This window comes from Esox lucius, chromosome 6 (genome assembly GCF_011004845.1).
Source record: "Esox lucius isolate fEsoLuc1 chromosome 6, fEsoLuc1.pri, whole genome shotgun sequence".
Classification (NCBI taxonomy): Eukaryota; Metazoa; Chordata; class Actinopteri; order Esociformes; family Esocidae; genus Esox; species Esox lucius.
Window position 1 is genome coordinate 11,090,590 of NC_047574.1, and position 20,276 is coordinate 11,110,865.

General features: G+C 43.6%; 1 protein-coding gene across 2 annotated transcripts in view; it reads right to left on the bottom strand.

Moving 5' to 3' along the window:
* The window catches only part of crtac1b (cartilage acidic protein 1b), a 34,671-nt gene extending 14,690 nt beyond the window's left edge, over nt 1–19,981 (bottom strand). For both annotated transcript variants that reach the window (XM_020047084.3, XM_010889043.4), the window contains exons 1-5: nt 19,865–19,981; nt 11,046–11,236; nt 7,719–7,915; nt 4,209–4,345; nt 1,027–1,183 (exon numbers count right to left, since the gene is read on the bottom strand). In XM_020047084.3, coding sequence (XP_019902643.2) covers nt 1,027–1,183; nt 4,209–4,345; nt 7,719–7,915; nt 11,046–11,233 — 679 coding nt within the window. In that variant the 5' untranslated portion in view covers nt 11,234–11,236; nt 19,865–19,981. The remainder of the gene's footprint in view (nt 1–1,026; nt 1,184–4,208; nt 4,346–7,718; nt 7,916–11,045; nt 11,237–19,864) is intronic.
* Nucleotides 19,982–20,276: the final 295 nt, after the last annotated feature.

A 20,276-nucleotide genomic window follows, 5' to 3' on the forward strand; every position in this document is an offset into this window, starting at 1 on the left:
CAAATTGGTGACACTTTGAACCTAGCGTATCAAAGGAATAGACAGCGCTACCACATTTTACTCACGCCTATCCAATCTTCTCAGATCCACACAAGCACCTAAGGCTCGGGGGGGGAAGCGGTGGTTTGACACGTGTCCGTTCTATTCCCCGCAAAGAGGTGGCAGAGAACAGACAGAAGAGAAAAGTAGGGCGCACACTCCCTCATACAGGAGTAGACAGGAACATAGGGCTGCTGTATGTCTGTAGGGAGATGTGCTAAGAAGTGACTAATGTAATCTGAGTCATCTGTGACCCATTGAGCCTGTCCAGAGTGATGGGTGCCACTCCTCTCCTTCCCCACTCTTCCCCTCCTCTCCTTCCCCACTCTTCCCCTCCTCTCCTTCCCCACTCTTCCCCTCCTCTCCTTCCCCACTCTTCCCCTCCTCTCCTTCCCCACTCTTCCCGTCCCTTCCCCTCCTCTCCTTCCCCACTCTTCCCCTCCTCTCCTTCCCCACTCTTCCCGTCCCTTCCCCTCCTCTCCTTCCCCACTCTTCCCGTCCCTTCCCCTCCTCTCCTTCCCCACTCTTCCCCTCCTCTCCTTCCCCACTCTTCCCGTCCTTTCCCCTCCTCTCCTTCCCCACTCTTCCCGTCCTTTCCCCTCCTCTCCTACACCCACTTACTCCATGACTTTGACTGAAGTAAACAGCTGACAAGGCCAAAAGACTTGGCCAACTCCTACTCGCACTCTCCCTCTCTCACCCATTCTCTCACCCCACTCTCTCCCTCTTTTACCTTTTTGCTCTCCTCCCTTTTTTTCCTAATCACTTTTATTCTCTCTCTATAACTCTCTCTCTCTCTATTAGAGGTGTCTGTAATAAAGAGCTCTATATTTCAGAGAGACATCAGTTTGCTCTGTAAATCACGCTTGGACCAAAGAACATAGCAGGTCACACACACACACACACAACAAAGAAGCCACAAACACACTCAACACTCACACGTGCATGAAAACACGCGCACGAGCGCGCACGGGCACACAGTTCTACCTGTGAACTTGTTGACTCCAGCCTGATCCGCCACGTTGGAAAGGGCGATGACCCCTTTGGAGAGGTCACTGGCAGCTTCGTCCATCTCTATCAGGGCATGGGGCGCCACATTGCCACTGGCGTAGTTGGCTATGTAGATGGCATAACGACCTGTGCCCTGGGGACAAAACGTGGACTCAGAGTCACTGCTGGTGATGTTGGTGGTGTGGATGGGCAAAAGAACCACATCTGAACAGGACAGCATTTGTAGAGACAGAAACAGTGGTTAGGAAATCGAAGGGGTTATTTTGGATGACACTTTGGTTAGTGATGTGAACAGACAACCGCAATGGCGCAATTCCAACCGGTTCCATTGGAGAAGACGGACGTGGTGGACACCACACGGTCCAACCGGCTTGGCCCTCTGTCACAACGCCAAGTGTCCCCCAACTCCTCCCCTGTTCTCCTCAATGCCGTACTGGTCTCCCTTCTCGCCTCTCCTCTTTTCACTCCTCCCATCACTCTTTTCCTCTTTCATTCCTTCTCCCCTGGTTATTTGTACAATGTTTTCCCCCCCATCACTCCTTCTCTCCTCCCTTCATTCTGTCCCCCTGCTCCTTCTCCTTCTACCACCTTCATTTTCTCCCCCATCCCTCTTTCTCTTTATCCCTTTGGAGGTTAATTTCACACTCCATTATCAGTTAGGGTCCCTGCAGACACAGAGGCACCTACGGAACCAACTTAATAGACTTACTCACTACCATTCCAATGAGTTAACTACCCACTCGCCCTCACACACACACACACACACACACAAACATACATGCAGACACACACACACACACACACGCAGACACACAGAGGACCACAGGCAAAAGGACCGTAAGAAATATACCTCCCAGCATCAAGTCGTAACAGCTCAGTCTCTCAGCATGGCCATCTCAGATGATACACACACACACACACACACACACACAGAGTAAACAATACACAGAAACCCACCCAGGAAACAGGAAGGGCTGAAGGCTTCAAGGCCATACATTAGTTCATGGTGTTTGTCTGTGGTTTAGTGCTGCATCACCCAAGCTCTGTTGTCACCTGTCATTCCAGATGATGTCATAATGAAAAGCATTTGGTGTGTGTGTGTGTGTGTTCGTATGTGACTCTTGCATTGTGACTTTATTTGATCCAGGGAAACAATTACCCAGAGTCTACAAATTAACTTTGACACGTGGATTGGACCAAATGTCCATAAAACAAATGTCATTATTCAAGTGACACATTCAGAGCTGAAAGTGTCACGATATCAAATAGCTCTTTACCCAAAAGCTCATTTTCTGTCAGTCAGCAGTCATTGTGTAAATGTGTCAGTGTCATATATCACTTTAATCAATAGCTACCTTTCATCAGTTTGGAAGAGAAAAATGGGGGACTAATACACAACCCTACACAGGTATGTACGCACCCCCACACACACAAACACACACACACACACACACAGTAAGAAAGTTGCAGTGATCTCACTGAGTAATTGTATCTCAGAGTGAGTGGTAGAGGCCTGTATAGGGTAAATAAGACCAAACACATTCATCTTTTTATTCACCCCTCACTTTTTCCCACCCAATCCTTTGATAAGATCTTAAAGCTTGATTGACTGATTCGTTGATTGACTGATTTTCCTTGAGCGAATACTTTACACAACAAGCGACCTCTGTCCTTTCAGAAATATTATTTCCGCTCACTCTGAAGCGCGTCAAAACCTTTGACTATTCAGGTTCGTCGACTGATTGATGGACTAACTGATCAGTTTCCCCGGACAGAGCATGACACCAGTGGTTCTCAACCTTTCTTGGATAGCTTCAACCCCTCCAGCTAACCCCTAGACTATCTTCTTTTGAGTGTTGCCAATTTCTACTTGTGGACAGCCAGGTACCCCAAGGGAACACACACCCATAGATGAGTACAAGCACACTACAACGTTCCTCCTGTGTCGTCCCCACTCCCTTTCATCAGGAAGTGTTGTGGTCGCGAGTGATTTCAACTTGACGTCTGACTGATCAACTGAGTCTCCTAACAGTGATAAAACACCAGAGCCAGAGGCCTTTCTAACCTTGTGTTGCTGTTCCCGCGGAGCTATCATTTATGTATTACGTATCCTAATACAGTATACTGATGAGAAAGCTCCATTATATGAGTGGGACTCACACCCTGCTCATCAATGACTGCCGTTAACGGGCCATGGATGGCAGAATAACAAGGTCATCCCAGAAAGTATAGGAGAGGAGGATTTTAGAATGTTTTTTATCCCATCCATCTCCAGGAATAAACACATGCACACGCGCACGCACGGAGATTGAGTTTGGGCCATTCTGAAGGTAGTCGTATTAAAAAGTGATATCTTTTCTGGGTTTGGCCCCCTCCCATGTGAAAATGTATTTTAATACCGTCGAGACTGTGCCTCACTGGTTAACGAGGAATGTAAGCGCGCGTGCGTGCGCGCACGCGCGTGTGTGTGTGTAAACGTGCGATGTACAGCTATCATTGCTACCCTTACATGTCTGTCTGTAGAACAAACGAGGCCATTGTTTTGTAATTACAGTGGTGCAGTGGGCATGAGAGGAGACAGAGCTGCACATCTCCCTTCTAATGAACTGTCATAACACACGGAGAGGGAGGGACGAAGAGCCACAATGACTTATGACAAGACACAGTCACACCAACACAGCCAAGCAGGGCCTGGCAGCAGAGACAATAAACACAGGCTGAGTTATTGGACGTTCACGCCAGACTCCCGGCTAGTAATGGGGTGTAAAACACAGAAACTGACTTACAAAGACAGATCTGTTCGGAGAGTCGGGACATCGGGAAAGATCTAGACTGCAATATGAGACTTTTGTCCGGGTGCTCGGCGTGTTAAGGTTCTTCAAAACTGACCCCATGGGACAAAACAAAATAACCAAAAGACAACTAGGTGTGAGATCCACAATCCCAGAGCCTGGAGGCTGCTGCGCAATCAGTCTACTCAATGCCATAAACTGAACAGTCAAAAATCCCCATGGCAATATTAAGACTGACACTGTCCAATCAGACTGTGATCACTTGGGATGAGAGACACCCGTGTACAGTGAGTTCCACGGCGTGTGCGTGTGTATGTGTACAGCGTGTCCCTATGTATGCGTGTCCTGTTTCTGGAGACCCTGTACCTTTCTGTCCACACAGGCTACGGATCGTCCAGCCATGCGATTGGCTACGTCACGGTGTTCATTAATGTCGTCACTCAGAAGGTCTTCAAAGCGCCCGTTACGGAACTTAAACAGCTTATCGGAATAGGTGGCTCGGCCTGAGAGAGAGGGGAGAGAACACGAGTGTGACGAGAGACACACAGAGAGAGACAAGAGGAGAGACGAGAAGACATTTCACACATGTGTTTTTTGTTGCATATTCATTTCGTATCCCTGATAATTCAATTTACTGTTACTTTTATGTTACGGAAGGAGAGTGTTGATACTAGGCGGTGCTGACATGAAAGTTTATGTTAGAGGGGCGGTGCCCGGAATCCCAGTGGTTATAGTGGTTGGTAGGCTTGCCACGGTACTGTATTGCAGTCTGTGGGTCACGGTTCAAAAAATCTCTCTTGATGAGAGCACAATCTAAAATAAAAGAAAGTCCATTAAACATGGCACAAACATTACTTTACAATCATATAATACTACATGTTTGCTGAAATATTTAGAAGATGGATTTTTGTAAATTGACTTGAGCACCTTTGGTGTCGAAACCACCTCTTCATCTATTCAGGTTCATGTACTGTAAAGAGCCCCCGGCATATGTAATTTTACAGCCCTAACATTAGGCCATTAACCAAAAGGTTGCAGGTTTAAATCCCTGAGCAGACAATGTGATCTGTTGGTGTGCCATTGAGCAAGGCACTTAACCATAATTTCTCCCATTTTACAGACTGATTAAGATCAGCGGCAAATAAAAGTGAAAAGTACAGTGGCTGTCAAAACTATTCAGTTCCACATTTGTTGCATGACAACATTAAATTAAAATTTATTTATTAGGAGTTTGCATTGATCAACACACAAATGTCCATAATGTCAGTGTGAAAAAAATCTGCAAATTGTTCTATATTTATTAGTTATAAAAAATGTATTGCATAAGTATTAACCTCCTTTGCTATGGCGGATCTGAGTGAGCTGTGGTGTAACCAATAGTGTCACATAATTAGTTGAATAGAGTACACCTGTGTGAAATCAAGGTTAGTAAAATTCCTAACAATAACAACATCATGAAGAAGGAACATTCAAAGCAAATCCGGAATAAGGTTCTTCCAAAGCACCAATCAGATATATATAGAACATTTCTATCAAAGCATTGAATATCCTTTGGAGTATATTCCAGTCCGTTATTAGGAAATGAAGACGATATGGCATAACTGTAAGTCTGTCTAGAACAGGCCATCTTCAAAGACCGAGTATCCAGGCAAGGTCACTAGTCAGGGACGCAATGACAAGGAGTTACAAGTTTCTACGGCTGAGCTGGGATAAAACTATTCATACTACCACAACAGCCCAAAGGCTTCCCAAAAGTCACCTTCATTGGAGAGTGGCAAAAAAAAAATCTCACATCAAATCTTGGCTACAGTTTGCCAGAAGGTATGTGGGAGACCAAGTGGAAGAATATTGTATAGTCTGATAATAGTAAAATAGAGCTTTTTGGCCTTAACGTTAAACATTATGTTTGGTACAAGCCTAACACCGTACATTCTGAGAACCCCAACCCTACTGTGAAGCATGGTGGTGGCAGCATCATGCTATGGGTATGCTTCTTTGCATCAGGGCTTGTGAAAACAGAAAAGTACAGAGAAATCCTGAAAGAAAACCTCAAGTTTGCAAGAGACCTGGGACAAATTGGAGTGGCTTAAAAAAAGGTTAATGTCTTGCATTTGCCAAGTCAAAGCTCAGACCTCAAACCAATGGAAAATATGTAGGAAGAGTTCATCAAATGCCCCCATCCAACTAGAAGAAGCTTTAGCAATTTTGCATAGAAGAATGGGCAAATATTGCTGTGGCCTGATGTGCAAAGCTGGTAAAGACTTATCTAAAAAGACTCTAAATGCTGCAGAAGTTGATACCAAATATTAGTTAAATGAGGAGAATACTTATGCAATAAATTACTTTCTGTTTCGTATTTGTAATAAATTAACAGAAGCCGTCTGGTGGAACATGTAGCATTGGCCCTTACAGGAGGATGGGACAGATTAACATGGCCCCTGCAGGAGAAACACAAAGATTAACATGGCCTGTAGTGGAGGATGAGACAGATTAACATGCCCTGTAGTTTCGTAGCTCAGACAAAACTTCAACTCAGTCAAAACTGAGCTGCTCTCCTTTTGTGGGAAGCCCTGTCCACTCCAGGACATGTCCATCATGGTTGCCAACAGCACAGTGGCCTCCTCCCAAAGTGCAAAGAACATTGGCGACCCCGCCTGGTGATCAACCTTCCCAAGTTCTCCCATGTCACCCAGCTCGCACCCTACACTGGCATCCAGTCGAAGCTCCAAATCACTTCAAGACTGTGATTATTGGAACAACAAAGGGAGCTTCTCCTCTCTACCTTCAGGCAATGCTCAAATCCTACATCCCTACCCGGGATCTTCATTCAGCCACCTCTGGGCTCTTGGTCAACCCACCCCTTCAGGGCAGTTCCTGCTCTGGAAAAAGACGGTGTAGTTGTTTCAAGGAGCACAATATACTCCAAGGAGCACAAGATGCTTGAACAAAAATTTGCTGCATGGTCGAGTTGCCAGAAAGAAGCCTTTACTGCGCCAATGCCACAAACCTTGATATGCCGACAATTTGAATTTGTCTGCACGAAAGCTGTGCATGGGACACTCTTGGACTTTCCAGCACAGAAAAAGGTGAAGGTTCTGGAGTGGCCAACACAGTCTCCTGACCTAAATATCATCGAGCCACTCTGGGGAGATCTCAAACGTGCAGTTCATGCAAGATGACCAAAGACTTTACATGGCCTGGAGGCATTTTGCGAACGGGCAGCTATACCACCTGCAAGAATTCATGGCCTCATAGACAACTATTACAAAAGACTGCATGTAGTCATTGCTAAAGGGGGCAATACACAATATTAAGGACTAAGGATATGCAGACTTTTGAACAGGGGTCAGTTAATTTTTTCTTTGTTGACATGTATTTTTTTTTATGGTGCCTTTCTGTTATGACCTAGAGTTCAATGTGAATCCCATAAGAAAATATAAGACGTGTTTTGCCTGCTCACTTATGTTTTCTTTAGAAATGGTACATATTACCAATTCTCCAAGGGTATGCAAACTTTTAAGCACAACTTTATGCACTTATTGCCAGTTGGGCTGAATAAAAGCATTGCTAATAAAAACTGCTAATTGACTAAAATGTAAATGTATTTAAGACGTAAGATATCTGAAGAAACTACTAAGTACAGGCTGTTGATATGTGGCTGCCAAGAGAACCATTACAAAATCAGAGGTCTGATATGTTACTGCAAAAGAGTGTGGAACCTCAATCCCCAAACCCAAAAGTTGGCCAATTTGTAACACAAAATCTTAAATAAATTCACGGTGATGCACTTTAAGAAAAGAAAAGCCTCAGATTGTAGTCTTTACTTACCATTATATGTGTGTGTGTGTGTGTGTGTGTGTATGTGTGTGTCTGTACCTGAGAAGGCATTGTTGGTATTGAGAACATAGATCTCCTCTCTGCCGTCTCCGTCAATATCACAGGCTGTCACTCCAATGGCGTTGCCTTGGCGATCTCTCAGAGCATAGAACGGGGAACTACGGTTGTCGACAGCGATGTTAACAAGTCTCTTACTCTGCTTGTCATACTTCAGAACCAGGTTGGGACCATTGTACCTGTCAAATATCAACAGGAGATATGAACCAGAATCCACAGTTACAGGGCTTCATTTGACACAGCAGCCTGCTTATTTCAGTGTATAAAGAAGTATATATACATTGAAGGGCCAAAACATTATGACCACTCACAGGTGAAGCGAATAACGTTGATCATCTAACAAGGGCACATGTCAAGGTCTGGGTAGATTAGATAGTAAGTGAACAATCAGATCACGTAGTCAACATGTTAGATGCAGGAGAAATGGGCAGGAGTGAAGACCTGAGTGACTTTGACAAGGGCCCAATTGTTTTGGCCAGGCGACTGGGTCAGAGCAGCTCTGAAACGGCAAGGCTTGTGGGGTGCTCCCGGTCAGCAGTGGCGAGTGCTTACCAACAGTGGTCCGAAGAGGGACAAACCAAAAACCGGCAACAGGGTGTTGGACGCCCAAGGCTCATCAATGCTCGAGGGCAACGAAGGCTATCCCGTCTGGTCCGAACCGACAGAAGGTCTACTGTGGCACAAGTCACAGAAAATGTTAATGATGGTTACAGGAGGAATGTGTCACAACACACAGTGCATCGCACCCTGCTTCTATGCTCCAGACCGGTCAGAGTGCCCATGATTACCCCTGTCCAACATCAAAAGCGACCAGAAAATGGACACGCAAGCATCTGAACTGGACCTCGGAGCTGTGGAAGACGTTCGCCGGGTCCGATTTTCTTTATCACCACGTGGACGGCCCGTTTACATGGGTGCCGTTTACCTGGGGAAGTGATGGCATCAGGATGCACTGTGGAAAGCCAAGCCGGTGGAGAGAGCACAATGCTCTGGGCAGTGTTCTGCTGGGAAACCTTGGGTCCGGGCATTCTTGGCATACATGTGGACGTCTATTTCACATGTGCCACCTACCGAAACAGTTGCAGACCAGGTACACCCCTTCATGGCAATGATATTGCCTGATGTCAGTAGCCTCTTTCAACAGGATAATGCACCCTGCCCCACTGCACACATTGTTCTGGAATGGTTTGAGGAACATGATGAAGAGTTCAAGGTGTTGCCCTGGCCTCCAAATTCCCCAGATCTCAATCGTCTTGAACATCTGTGGGATGTGCTGGACCAACAAGTCCGATCCACGGCGGCTCCACTTTGCACCTTACAGGAGTTGAAGGATCTGCTGCTAATGTCTTGGTGCCAGATACCACAGGACACCTTCAGGGTGTCCAGGCCTGTGTGCCTCAGTGCTGTTCTGGTGGCACATGGAGGACCAACAGCATATTAGGAAGGTAGTCATAATGGTTTGGCTCATCAGTGCATATATATATATATATATGTATATAAACAAATTAAATAGTGGTAAGAGAAGAGAATGTGAACTTAATGCAAAGTCAAAAAGAACTGTGATAAAGGGTTTGAAGCCCAAATATTTTGTTTTTAAGAACAGAGTACAACTGCTTTTTTCCCCAAACGCTGACAAGCTAACCTATGTCATGGTTATGGGATGACTGCCTCGCTGCTCAATCTCTCTGTTCCCTTCTCTTTCTCTCCATTCTTGTCAAACTCCCTCCCTCCAACCCTAGTCCTATCAGTGGAGCCACTTCCAATAACATCTATTCTTATGAGCACCACTCGTCCGAGCCTTAGGGCACCCTTATACACTCCCCTTCTCTAATGACCTTTTCCTTTCATTCTCAATCAGACATTTCTTCTCTCCCGTTAGCTCGGAAAATGACAGATTGCTTCACCTATGTCTTGTACACTTAGCTCACTTAGCCCAGTGAGCAACCTAGCCTTTCTACCATAAATATTGTCTGCTTGGTAAGAAATGACAGATGACTTTGCCCCTTTTTGCCTATTTTTATTGTGGCGAGATAAATGTGTTTTTTCTTTTACATTAAAGACGAAGGTCCAGCATAGTATACCGACCTTTTTTCTCTCCCAATGTATTTAAGCAAAAGGCAACTAGCTTCAGTGTTTTCCCCTATCACTATCATGTCTTGCAATCACATGGGTACAGCAGGGTAGGTTCCATTATACATGAGAGGGACATCCCCCGACTTTTTGAAAATTGTATTTTGCACTCCCCACTTTTTTTCAACAGAACTCTATTTTAAGAGAGGGTCAAACTCAGTGAGGAGGTAGGACAGTAAGCAACAGCTTAATTTGAAATGTGTAATTCATGCTGATTTCAGCACCACATGCAGGCTTTGAGGTAGTTGCTGGGAAGTTCACGCGCACGGTGCTGGTTACCGTTATAGAGTCCACCGTTGCTACTAGCAACTGATCTCTTGCTCTGGAAGGTTCGGTAATCTAGCTGACATTGTCTGTCGCTAACTACCTCCCATAACGTATGAATGAGATAGATAAATTGCTAATCTATCAAAGAGTGTTGTTTTAAAACCGGCAACCATGTTAGGTGTGGTTAGGCTAACGTTATATATTAACAATAATAGCAAAATATGTACTAGCTTGCTAGCTAATATTTTCTGCACAAGATTGTAAACAATCTAACACATTAAGGTGCAGTATTATTTTCTATGTTTATTCTAGTAGAATCAAAGAGATGTTGTCTCCACCAGTGCAAAAGCACCATATGGCCAAAAGTATGAGGACCCTCAACCATCACACCTATAGGAGCTTGTTGGACATCCCATTCCAGAACCATGGGCATTTGAAAAAATGATATGTCCCCCTCACATATGAAATTAAACCTACGCCCCTGCTTAGGTATATAAATGTTCCAAAAATAGTAAATACATTTAAATTCCAAGTTTCTGTTGTAACAGTGAAAACCAGTCCCATTTCCACTTGAAACAGAATGGGATGTCATATTGTATAACTGAGAAGATATTTTATTTCATAGTTATCTGAAATTTGACAGGGCCACCTTGTCTCTCTCATATTACTATAAAAGCATGTCATGATGGATTTCCTTGAGGCCGGAGGGAATTTTAACAGACAAGAGATTACGTTTTAGGTTCATTTTTCTAACTCTTCATAAAGACTGATTACCTTGGTCGTTCTGTGAATCTTATATAAAACGTATTTTCTTGAAGTTGCAATAAACAACTTAATGCAAATTACTGTGTTTTTAAGAGGCTGTCAAAAAACAGTATTGTACTGTTCTGATGAACAGATTCACTCACTCACCCAGCTACAAACATCTCCAGGTCTCCATCGTTGTCTACATCAGTAACAGCCACTCCATAGTTGAGCTGTGTGGGGTTGTTGTCGTAGTCCGGCGGCAGCATGGTCCCTGTGACTGCTGAGAACATTGGCTCTGACCGCTGGGCGGCAGAGAGGACAGGAAGGAATACACACATCCACAGCACCATCATCCCCTGTAGACAGAATCAGTTAGGCTTGAGGTTGGACAATTACAGGAACCTTTTCAATTACAAACCAGGTGGTTCACGTCCTGAATGCTGACTGGCTCCAACCTGAGGTAAATGACACCAAATACACTGCTCAAAAAAATTAAGGGAACACCTACATCACACATCAGATCTTGATGAAGGAAATACATTAAAAGATCAAAATCTTTACTGTACATTGCGTAATTCATCTACGACAAAATGACGTAACAAAGGTCAGTGGAAATCACCAACCGATTAAGGGCTGGATTCATACTCGGAAAATCAAAGTAAACAATTGAAATCACAGGCTGTTCCAACTGGGTTGAATTTCATCACAGCAACTCATAATGTGACTCAGTAGTGTGTATGCCGGTAGGCACTCTTGACAACGTCTGGGCATACTCCTGATGAGGTAGCGGATGGTGTCCTGGGGGATCTCCTTCCAGACCTGGATCAGGGCTTCAGTGAGCTTCTGGAAAGTCTGTGGCGCTACTTGGTGGCGTCGGATGCACCGATGCAAAACGTCCCAGAGGTTCTCAATTGGATTCAGGTCTGGGGAACATGAGGACCAGTTAATGGTATCAATGCCTTCGTCATGCAGGAACTGTCTACACACTCTGGCCAGATGAGGCTGGGCATTGTCCTGCACCAGGAGGAACCCAGGGCCCACTGCACCAGCATAAGGTCTGACGATGGATGTGAGGATTTCATCCCGATACCTAACAGCAGTCAGGGTACCGTTGGCCAACACATGGAGGTCTGTGCGACCCTCCAAGGATATGACTCCCCAGACCGTCACTGACTCACCGCCAAACCGGTCATGCTGGATGTTGTTGCAGGCAGCATAACATTCACCACAGCGTCTCCAGATTCTTTCAGGTCTGTCGCATGTGCTCAGTGTGAACCTGCTCTGTGAAGAGAACGGGGCACCAATGGCGGACCTGCGCATTCTGGTGTTCTCTGGCGAATGCCAATCGAGCTGCATGGTGCTGGGCTGTGAGCACAGGTCCCACCAGAAGACATCAGACCCAAGTTAAACTGACTTGGTGTTATACATTGATGATTACCAGTTCCTTTAATTTTTTCGAGCAGTGTACATTTTTACTGTTCATATTGCGTTGGCCATAACGATTGTAAGACAACACTTACACTTACAATTACAAATAAATACAAAGACACTATGCGCAATGGAATAGGCCAAAGGTCAATAAATTAAAACAATAAATTACACCATATGAGTTGATACATACAATGGCTGACAAAGTATTCACCTCCTTGGACCTTTCCACGACATATACATGTGGGAGAAATAATGTAACTATTTATATGTATGTAAACCTCGAGAGTATTACATGTATTTGTATTTCTAGCAAAGGAATCTTGTGCTGCAACATGCAGTATTTCTGAAGACTAACAATGTGCACGCCAGCTCTTACATTTCTCCAACAAATTAAATAGGATTGTGCTTAACAACCAGATACCCTGAGTCGCAATGATAATGCTAAATACTTCCACAAAATGCTAGCTACCGAATTATGGAGTCAAATCTGCCAAAAGGTTACCTGCCCTTATTCTTCCAATCGTAAGAAAATCCATATGTAAATTGGCATTATCGTAAAAAAGTATTCATCACCTTTTATAATGTTTAAGACATTAAATTCTTACTCTCCGTCACCATTTATTTGTTTACAAATATTTTTCCATGTACAAACGTTTGTCAGTAACGTGGCATCTGCAAAGATGACAGTTGCGCACACGGACTAGGCACATAAAAACAAGTTTGCATTATGCGTGCCTGAGGATTGAAGAGACTTAAAGTGACATCTTGCAGCATACCTATTTCCGGTTACCCTGATTTCCTGTTATTCACACTGCCTATGGCTATTAGGGGGGGGGGGGGGGGGGGGGGGGGTTGAAACTGCCAGAACTCCAGATTGTGATGTTATACTTTAGGATTGTAAAACCTGATTGGTACAAGCAAAAAATATGTCAGTCATGGTAACAGGGTGTTTGTACATTCACAGATCTAATTTCACACTTTTCAGATTTTACATATTACTTTCTTTTACAATCATACCAATTTACGTACAGATTTTCTTTAGTATCCCAACGACACGCACGCTTAACCTTTTGGCAGATATCCAATTCCATACCGTAGTAGCTAATTAGCTAACAGGACTAAGTGTTAATCTGTTTTATTGCAGCTCAAATCTGTCTGCCGCTTTGCTGAACATCACAATGTAGCCAATGTTAATACAAAGTCCAGGTCCCACAAGACAGATCGGTCAAGGTGGGTGGCAGAGAAGTGATGCCATCTAACATAACACAATGTCTGACCTAGCATTAAATACTGTCATTTATTGACTGGGTGGAAAGAAAGATGTTAATCAGAACATACAGTCTGAAAGCATGAGAGAGTGACCCATTTCAAAATACTGCCATGCAATTAAGCATTATCCATTAGCAACTATCCAAACAAACATGTACAACCTTAAGTCCCTCTCCAGAGGCCTTGGTGTTCCTGTCTCCACCATATGTAATGTTATCAAGAGGTTCAAGACCCATGCCACTGCAGCCAAATTTTGTGCTTCATTTTTGTTAAACACAAACTCCACGAACTCCACCTTTCACTCCTGTGTCCAGAGCACATTGTTCCTGTAGGTTTGGTGTTTACCCAGAGGTGTCTTGATTTTCCTTCTTAGATGTTTCTTCTTTCCTGACTTTTCGTTTAAGTCATGTTGTGCAGTCTCTGTCTGACAGTTGACTTATGCCCTTCAACATTGATTGGGGCAACAGCATGCAGTAGATCCATTGATGTTCCTTTAGAGATTTCTATGGGCATCTTTTGGTCAGTTATTGGGCTTTTTTTTTTTTATGTAGAGTGCCAGTGGTCCAGAGTTACTCTCTAATGATTTGCATATAATCTGCCCCAATTCTGATGCACTCAATTCCCGTTTTGGCAATTTTAGGTGATGGTAAAGGAAGAGGGGGTATTCACCTTTTCTGCATGAGGATATTGCATTTCTGCTTATTTAATTGCAATAATGGCTTCAAATTAAAACATTTGTGTGATTACCGAAATAGGTTACCTTTAGCAGTGAATGTGGTTGACAATTCACCTAAATATCTATGTCCCAAAAAATCTAATAGAATCAAGGCAGACAACTTTTCAAGGAGTTTACTTGTTTACCTAACTGTACTTGTTGTTGTCAACATACTTCTACTCAGATCCCTCTAAGGTGACAAGGTTTTGTAGTGCGGGCAGGTAATGTACACGTTGTGTGAAGCATTTCTGTCCACAAGGACTTGATTAGCTTTGTGGATAACTTGTTGATCTCGAACCAGTAATTAGCTGCTGACTTGGCTAGCTATCTAGCTTAATCTTAACCAGAATTAACAGTTTGCCTCACGTGTTCAATTTATTTAGAGGAATGATGTAGAAATGCAGCCCCATAACAGAGACTGTTAACAGAAATATAAGTAGATCCACACCTTGTGACCGCTACTTTGTAATGTTGGGTCAACTGGGTACAGCGGAAGCTGACTCAGGAGGCTACTGCACTGACTTGCGGCGGAATAATTGCCTCATAAAAACTAATCGCAATGTTAGCTTTTACAGCGACCTGGGAGCTGGAGGAAGATTTCAGCATAAATGTTGTAACTAAGGTGTAATAGCACATTGTTTGAAAATTATATGTAAATACCGTAAATGAGAAATAATTTCACCTATACTGTAGTAACAATCTGTGATATGTTAATGCCCATTGTAGGCTCTAAGCTAAACTCACTTTGGTGTACCGCTAACTAATGTTACCCCATTAAATTAATACACTTGTGGAATATTCACAATATTTCACATAAAAGGTTGTTTCCACACTTGGCAGCCTCACTCTAAATCTAAGCATGCATACACATCTAAGCATGCTCGTTTACAAACTGACAACCTGATTTACCAACTGACTGGATTCACAGTATTTACATCAAAAGCTGTCTTCACAGTCCCTAAGTTCTAGCGTAAGACACAATAGCCATTCTCATCTCAGCTCTCTAGCGCTGTGGATTCACTCTATGCTTTGTGCTCACACACACACACACACACACACACACTATGCTCTGCCTCTAGCTGGGTGATATATGGCTCTTTAACATCCTCCTCAACAATTCAATTTGAGATAAAACGGCATCATCGTACCAGTAATAACCACCTTCCCCACCCCTACTCACAAACAATAACACACACACAGAAAACCCCACAACCCCACAGAGAGGAAGTCCATTGCATCACAGCTGACATGCTCCACACAAAGTATGGGTAGGGTAACACACACACACACACACAGAAAAATCCACAACCCAACAGAGAGGAAGTCCATTGGCTCGCAGCTGACATGCTCAACACAAAGTATGGGTAGGGTAATAGCTGTGTACACAGACATGAACACGGTCTTTATCTGTGGCTGTGTGTGCGTGTGTGTGTGTGTGTGTGTGTGTGTGTGTGTGTGTGTATATATACAGTGGGGAGAACAAGTATTTGATACACTGCCGATTTTGCAGGTTTTTCTATTTACAAAGCATGTAGAGGTCTGTAATTTCTAACATAGGTACATTTCAACTGTGAGACACGTTGTATGATTTTTAAATAATTAATTTGCATTTTATTGCATGACATAAGCATTTGATCACCTACCAACCAGTAAGAATTCCAGCTCTCACAGACCTGCTAGTTTTTCTTTAAGCAGCCCTCCTGTTCTCCACTCATTACCTGTATTAACTGCACCTGTTTGAACTCGTTACCTGTATAAAAGACACCTGTCCACACACATCTCCCTTGGTCTGGGGATCCATGCAAGATCTCACCTCGTGGGGCATCAATGATCATGAGGAAGGTGAGGGATCAGCCCAGAACTACACGGCAGGACCTGGTCAATGACCTGAAGAGAGCTGGGACCACAGTCTCAAAGAAAACCATTAGTAACACACTACGCCGTCATGGATTAAAATCCTGCAGCACACGCAAGGTCCCCCTGCTCAAGCCAGCGCATGTCCAGGCCCATCTGAAGTTTGCCAATGACCATCTGGATAATCCAGAGGAGGAATGGGAGAAGGTCATGTGGTCTGATGAAACAAAAATAGAGCTTTTTGATCTAAACTCCACTCGCCGTGTTTGGAGAAAGAAGAAGGATGAGTACAACCCCAAGAACACCATCCCACCCATGAAGCATGGAGGTAGAAACATCATTATTTGGTGATGCTTTTCTGCAAAGGGGACAGGACGACTGCACCGTATTGAGGGGAGGATGGATGGGGCCATGTATCGCAAGATCTTGGCCAACAAGCTCCTTCTCTCAGGAAGAGCATTGATGGTGGGTCGTGGCTGGGTCTTCCAGCATGACAACGACCCGAAACACACAGCCAGGGCAACTAAAGGAATGGCTCTGTAAGAAGCATCTCAAGGTCCTGGAGTGGCCTAGCCAGTATCCAGACCTGAACCAAATAGAAAATCTTTGGAGGGAGCTCAAAGTCTGTTTTGCCCAGCGACAGCCCGAAACCTGAAGGATCTGGAGAAGGTCTGTATGGAGGACTGGGCCAAAATCCCTGCTGCAGTGTGTGCAAACCTGGTCAAGAACTACAGGAAACGTATGATCTCTGTAATTGCAAACAAAGGTTTCTGTACCAAATATTAAATTCTGCTTTTCTGATGTATCAAATACTTATGTCATGCAATAAAATGCAAATGAATTACTTAATCATACAATGTGATTTTCTGAATTTTAGTTTTAGATTCCGTCACTCACAGATGAAGAGTACCTATGATAAAAATTAGACTTCTACATGCTTTGTAAGTGGGAAAACCTGCAAAATCGGCAGTGTATCAAATACTTGTTCTCCCCACTGTATATATATTTGTGTGTTCCATTCCACACACACACACACACACACGTTCATTGCTTGTGCTTTCATGTGTGTGTGTCTGGGCAGGAGGTGATAAGGAGGTAGCATTTAATAGGGACAAGTCTGCCTGCATTTACTAATGAACTTAACGAATGGCAGAGAAGGGAAGAGATGTGGCCACTTCTATTCATTACAAATGAGCATAATGACTGATGATCCAGGGGAATACAGGTTTAAAGACCTGCTAATGCTTCCAGAAGAGGTAGTGATTTACACAGGAAAGGGGAGATTTTGACATTTAATTTTATCTCATTATAACAACTCCCAATGAATTCTGGAGAGTTTTAGATTGCATCAAGCACTCCTCCTACAGGCATCTGCACTAAACATATCCTGCTTATTTCCACACAGCTTGTCTAACCTGACACTCACACAGATTCACCTGTGGGGGACCGCTCACTCACCTGACAATCGTTTGTTAGCTTTGCAGGAATCCCAGCAACCTGATGGTGCTGCTGGAGCGCAATAAACTAGGGAATCCCTGCGCACAGTTCATCTACCCTCCCTGGCCGATTTTGGCCAATTCACAGTGCTCATGGGGATTCCCATCCGCTCGTCAGCCACTGGCACAGTTAAAGCTCGAACTTGGACTGAGGTGGTCAGCTTGGTCCTACAAAAGACCACTGCGCAGAGCAGTTGAACTTTGCCTGAATAATTACAGGACATTATCAAAAGAAAAACGGAGACATTAATTATATTTGACAGGTGCTATCCAGTGGCTGATGATAAATATTAAGAGTACCAAGATAAATGGCAGCTTGTCTGCTTCCCAAACAAATAAAAAAGAAAACAACTACAATTAAATGACTAATGCTGCATACTCCCCACTCCCCATAATTAATGTTAGATCCTTTCATTGCAGACAAACCAAGAGAAAAGGTTTTACACAAGCCCTACTGCAATGAGACAGTGGCTGAATCTCAATGGTCTCAAATGGATTCCTTAACTTTTTTTTAACCTGCACAAATCAAAAAAAAGAACTGAGGGGTATCTCAATAGTCTTCCCATCTCTCAATCCACACTGATTGGATAACAAATGACGGTGAAAGGACATGTTGACCAAGTGTTTTGCTTCCACCAGTCTGGCTCTTTAACAGCAGTGTTGAGGAGCAGAGGCCAAGCCCGTACAAGGCAGGAAGATAAAGTAACAGAAAAGACGGGAATGAAAAGAAAGGGAAAGAAAAGGAAGACTTTTCGGGATGACCTCTGCTAGTACATTAGGCTACCATGGTCCTACTCAAGGACAGATTCGAGCAACTCCTGTGTACGTTTTGAGTACACAACCTCTCACTGCAGTAAAAAAACATTCTCCTCTATAGGATGTCCCTTCTCACAACGTCCTCTACAACCCTGCCCACAAGAGTTGAGGAAGTTTTGAAGTATGTGGCTATGACTCATAAGAAATATGACTGTCATACAGTATAGTATATCATGGAGCTGTGAGTTACTTCAGTTAGCGATAAGACAACTAAATCAAAATCCAAAACGCACTCAGTCATGAACTTTCTTTATGAAAAATAACCTAATTATGTATCATTCAATAATTGTACACTCTATTACTAAAAGAAAGACAATTGAGCAGATTGGCATCATGTTGTTCATACTATAACGCAGCGAGATGTTTTATTCATGCGGACATAAAGAACCCATTACAGTGTGTAAACATCAGCAAGTGTTTTGTGGAGTGTTCACGCCATGCTCCAATCTTGATAAGACTGCGACAAAGAGCCCCTTGCCACCCCAACATCTTCACATTCAAAACAGGCTGAACGGAGGCTCCTTGCTGTGAAGGACACATCCACTGCATCCCAGGCACACCACACACACACACACACACACACACACACGCACACACACACACACATGCACACACCATCAGTGAATTAAAACAATAAAACTAGTGTTCCAGAATGAATTGAGCTTAGTCATAATCATTCTGACCAATCAACAGTTTAGAGAATAGCTACTTCATCAGGAGATATTCTATTACAGTGACCAGCAGTGAGCAAAGCACAGAGAGACACAAAGCACGGAGAGACACACACACTTATTGAGTACCAAGGTACTACAATCAAACTGCTGGGGAATTACAACACTTAACTGCTTTCAAATAGAGCAAGCCAAATTTGACACTTTCCCATTATGACTTGGAACATCATTTTTATTTTACCTACTAATTCATTATTACAATAAATACATATTTCTGTATCAGCAATTTGGCCTTTATTGTAAATAAGAATGTGTTCTTAATTGACTTGCCTGGAAAAATAGATGAATTCACTTAGACAGCACAGACATTGCTTATAGTAATACAAATAGATCATCTTCCATGGCGTTCACCATAACACAGAAGAGAAGTTTTGCACCAACGACTCAGCATCATCAAATACTGCATTCTTTGCTTGTTTTTTCCTGTGTTATAGCCTACCTATCCCGCATACATTTGACTTGGGTCCCGTAGTAACGTCCCACAGACTCATCGTGCAAGCCCAGAAATATAAGCCCATAAATAACCCCATACAAACATACTAGACCATGAATAGAAGAGCATATTACTGTGTAGTACTGAGACAGGCGAAACTTTCTACCCGTGCGTTCAGCGCGTCCGCACGCCGTCCGGTAGCAACTCCGCAGAACAATCAAAAGAGCAAGGGTACTCACATTCAAAGGAACACACAGACCCTAAAAAAATTACTATTCCTCCAGCGCCAGAAACTGCGATAGCGGTTGAGTCAGCGAATTGTGTAGAGACTAGCCACTTGCCTATTGGGAACCAAACGTATTCATCCCCTTACCCAAGTAAGAAAATAAATGCTTTATGAAATCACTTGTGTCACATTTGAACCAATCGGCGGACACCTGCACGAAGGCAGCAAATGAATAGGGCAGAAAGGTAGATGTGGGCGGGAAGAGCGTGTACTTTCTCAGGTGCTTATTATAATATTAGATGAGGTGCAGGTGGGACTGGGCACCGCCGGATGCAATGGTTATTCCATTCCAGCCTGAGAGGATGCTTCAGTGTATTCACGGTTCATGCATGCCTTTCTGAATTTGTTTCATGGACATTAAAATG